This window comes from Echinops telfairi, unplaced genomic scaffold, assembly GCF_000313985.2.
Source record: "Echinops telfairi isolate 266 unplaced genomic scaffold, ASM31398v2 ScPeMD7_7469;HRSCAF=8507_1, whole genome shotgun sequence".
Classification (NCBI taxonomy): domain Eukaryota; kingdom Metazoa; phylum Chordata; class Mammalia; order Afrosoricida; family Tenrecidae; genus Echinops; species Echinops telfairi.
This window is the reverse complement of record NW_022111373.1, coordinates 18,594,815-18,596,790: the sequence shown is the minus strand read 5'-3', so window position 1 is coordinate 18,596,790 and position 1,976 is coordinate 18,594,815. Positions and strand designations below refer to the sequence as shown.

The following is a 1,976-nucleotide window of genomic DNA, read 5'->3' as shown; positions in this document are numbered from 1 at the left end:
AGGAAGAGAGTTCTGGAGGAAAGGAGCAGGCTCCCTCTTAGAAGACGCCTCCTGTCTGCTGCTGGAACACATCAATTGTATCTTCGTCCTCCATGTCCAACTGTGCAGATGTGTCTGTTTCATTGCTTGGCTGTCCGTCAAATCGGAATCTGATCTGCCTCACTGACAAACTCTGTCGTTCACAATAGGCTTTCGTCAGTTTGCTAAGTGGCGTATGCCTCTTAATCTTAAACTGCACCCCAGAACCATCCTGCCCCGCCACCTTCAAATTCATATGATCGCCGTTCTCAGTCTTGACTCCGTCCTTGGGCTTCCCGTCGGCCATGGCGGGTGTCGAAGTCTCCTCCGCTGCCGCTTCGCAAAAGAGGTAGCAGGTCCGCCCCAAAGGAGCACACAGGCAGCTCCAGGAGCGGCAGAAGAAAGGAGGCGGCAGTGGTGGAGGAGGGAGAGCAACGTATATGGAATTTTAATGAGGATTGTCAGTTTAGTTTTAAAATGAGCCATCTCAAAGCAGGAACGGGGGATCTCAGTGCCCAAAAGAAAGAAGACCCAGAAGTGGAGTGCGTCTTCTGGATCCCTAGATTCCTAGGCACAGACCGTATCAATTCAGGAGACAGCGGTGGTCCCAGTGAGTGGCAGCAGCAGATCCAAGAGCCAGAGCATGAGATGAAGTGGGGGGTGTTCTGACCCACGGAGTGAATACATTCTCTGTCAGGCAGGCAGGAAGCTTGCTTGCAGAGTTGAGGGTTTCCAGGCACTTAATTGGAGGAACTAGGCTTGCCTATGTTTGGCTCTTTTAGGCTGAGGCTTATGGTGTGCCCTTTGGGGCATTTTATTGATAGTGCTGAAGTGTAACATTTGTCTATAAGTTGGGCAAAAGCCAAGGGGCTGAAAGCCCAAGGACCAGAGAGAGGTGTATTTACAGACATGGCCGAGAAGAGGCCCCTCCTGATTAAACGAAGTGTATCCTGAGCATTTCTGATCTTGAATTGTAATCTGAATTTTCCTACTAAAGCTTCTACCTACTAAGGTTGTCTGTGAGTTCTATATGGCCATTGCAATTTGAACCCATCATGGAATGCTCTGGGAGGGGTGATTGGTGTCAGAATTGGTGAAGAACATTGGAAGGTGGAAGCATATCTGAACTCTGCCCCCTAGAATTTAGCTTTGGGTTTATGTTAAGTTTGACTTGCCTTCCCCCATGTCAAATCAGAGGAGGTCGGACTGTGCCATCATGCCCTTTATATAAAAACTGCAGTATTTTTAATTTTTAATTTTTAAAATAGAATTTATTAAAATATTAACCATAACATTTTAAATGGAAACTTGTCACATGATGCTTTTTGATATAGTGTACTTTATAAAAGTAGCAGACATCTGAATATTTTGAAATTACTTGCTATCTGTTATTTTAAAACTCCCCCCCCCCCCAACTTTCAGTCACATACTTGGCAGTATATTAGAGTACAGCATATTTGTGTTAAAGTTATATTAAGGGTTTTCTTTAGAAAAAAGGGAAGTGAAAAATGTTTTCTTTTCCTTACACCCTGTCTGTGTCATGTTTGTTTTTTATTTCTGTGAAATATGTATTTTATACTTTAGCAATGAATACTACTTTCATAGGGTGCCAGACAAGGGCTCGGAAACTTGTTATAAAATATATAATGTAACACTGTATCAAATCAATCCAAATTGTGAATCCTAAAACATGTTTGACCACAAGAATTTTAGAAAAGAGACTATGAACCTGCATTTATTTGCATTCACTCCTTGTTTTTGATACTCAGCATCTTAGTGCTTAGAGATAGAGTGTCAGTAAGATGCTAATACACTTTTTCTATTTTTTTGTACATAGTATACCTACCAAGAAGCACTTTAATCTGTATCCATTGTTTTTAAGCAGTTGTTGAAAGCTTTTTTCTTTTTTTGACATGATGTTATTAACCCTGGTCTTGTGGGCTCCATTGAAGTCCCAG

At 42.4% G+C, this 1,976-nt stretch overlaps 1 protein-coding gene across 2 annotated transcripts; it reads right to left on the bottom strand.

Moving 5' to 3' along the window:
* Positions 1-37: 37 nt before the first annotated feature.
* Positions 38-325, bottom strand: LOC101643972 (small ubiquitin-related modifier 2-like). 2 transcript variants are annotated; one of them, XM_004696582.1, is made up of 2 exons: positions 164-325; positions 38-100 (listed from the first exon to the last, which is right to left on the bottom strand). In XM_004696582.1, the coding sequence occupies exons 1-2, from the start codon at positions 323-325 to the stop codon at positions 38-40; spliced, it is 225 nt and encodes a 74-aa protein (XP_004696639.1). The 2 variants fall into 2 exon arrangements, with proteins under 2 accessions (XP_004696639.1, XP_004696638.1); XM_004696581.3 differs by having other exon boundaries at positions 38-325.
* Positions 326-1,976: the final 1,651 nt, after the last annotated feature.

Coding starts and splice junctions, on each gene's coding strand:
- LOC101643972 (XM_004696581.3), bottom strand. CDS start 325: ATGGCCGACGGGAAGCCCAAGGACGGAGTCAAGACTGAGAACGGCGAT.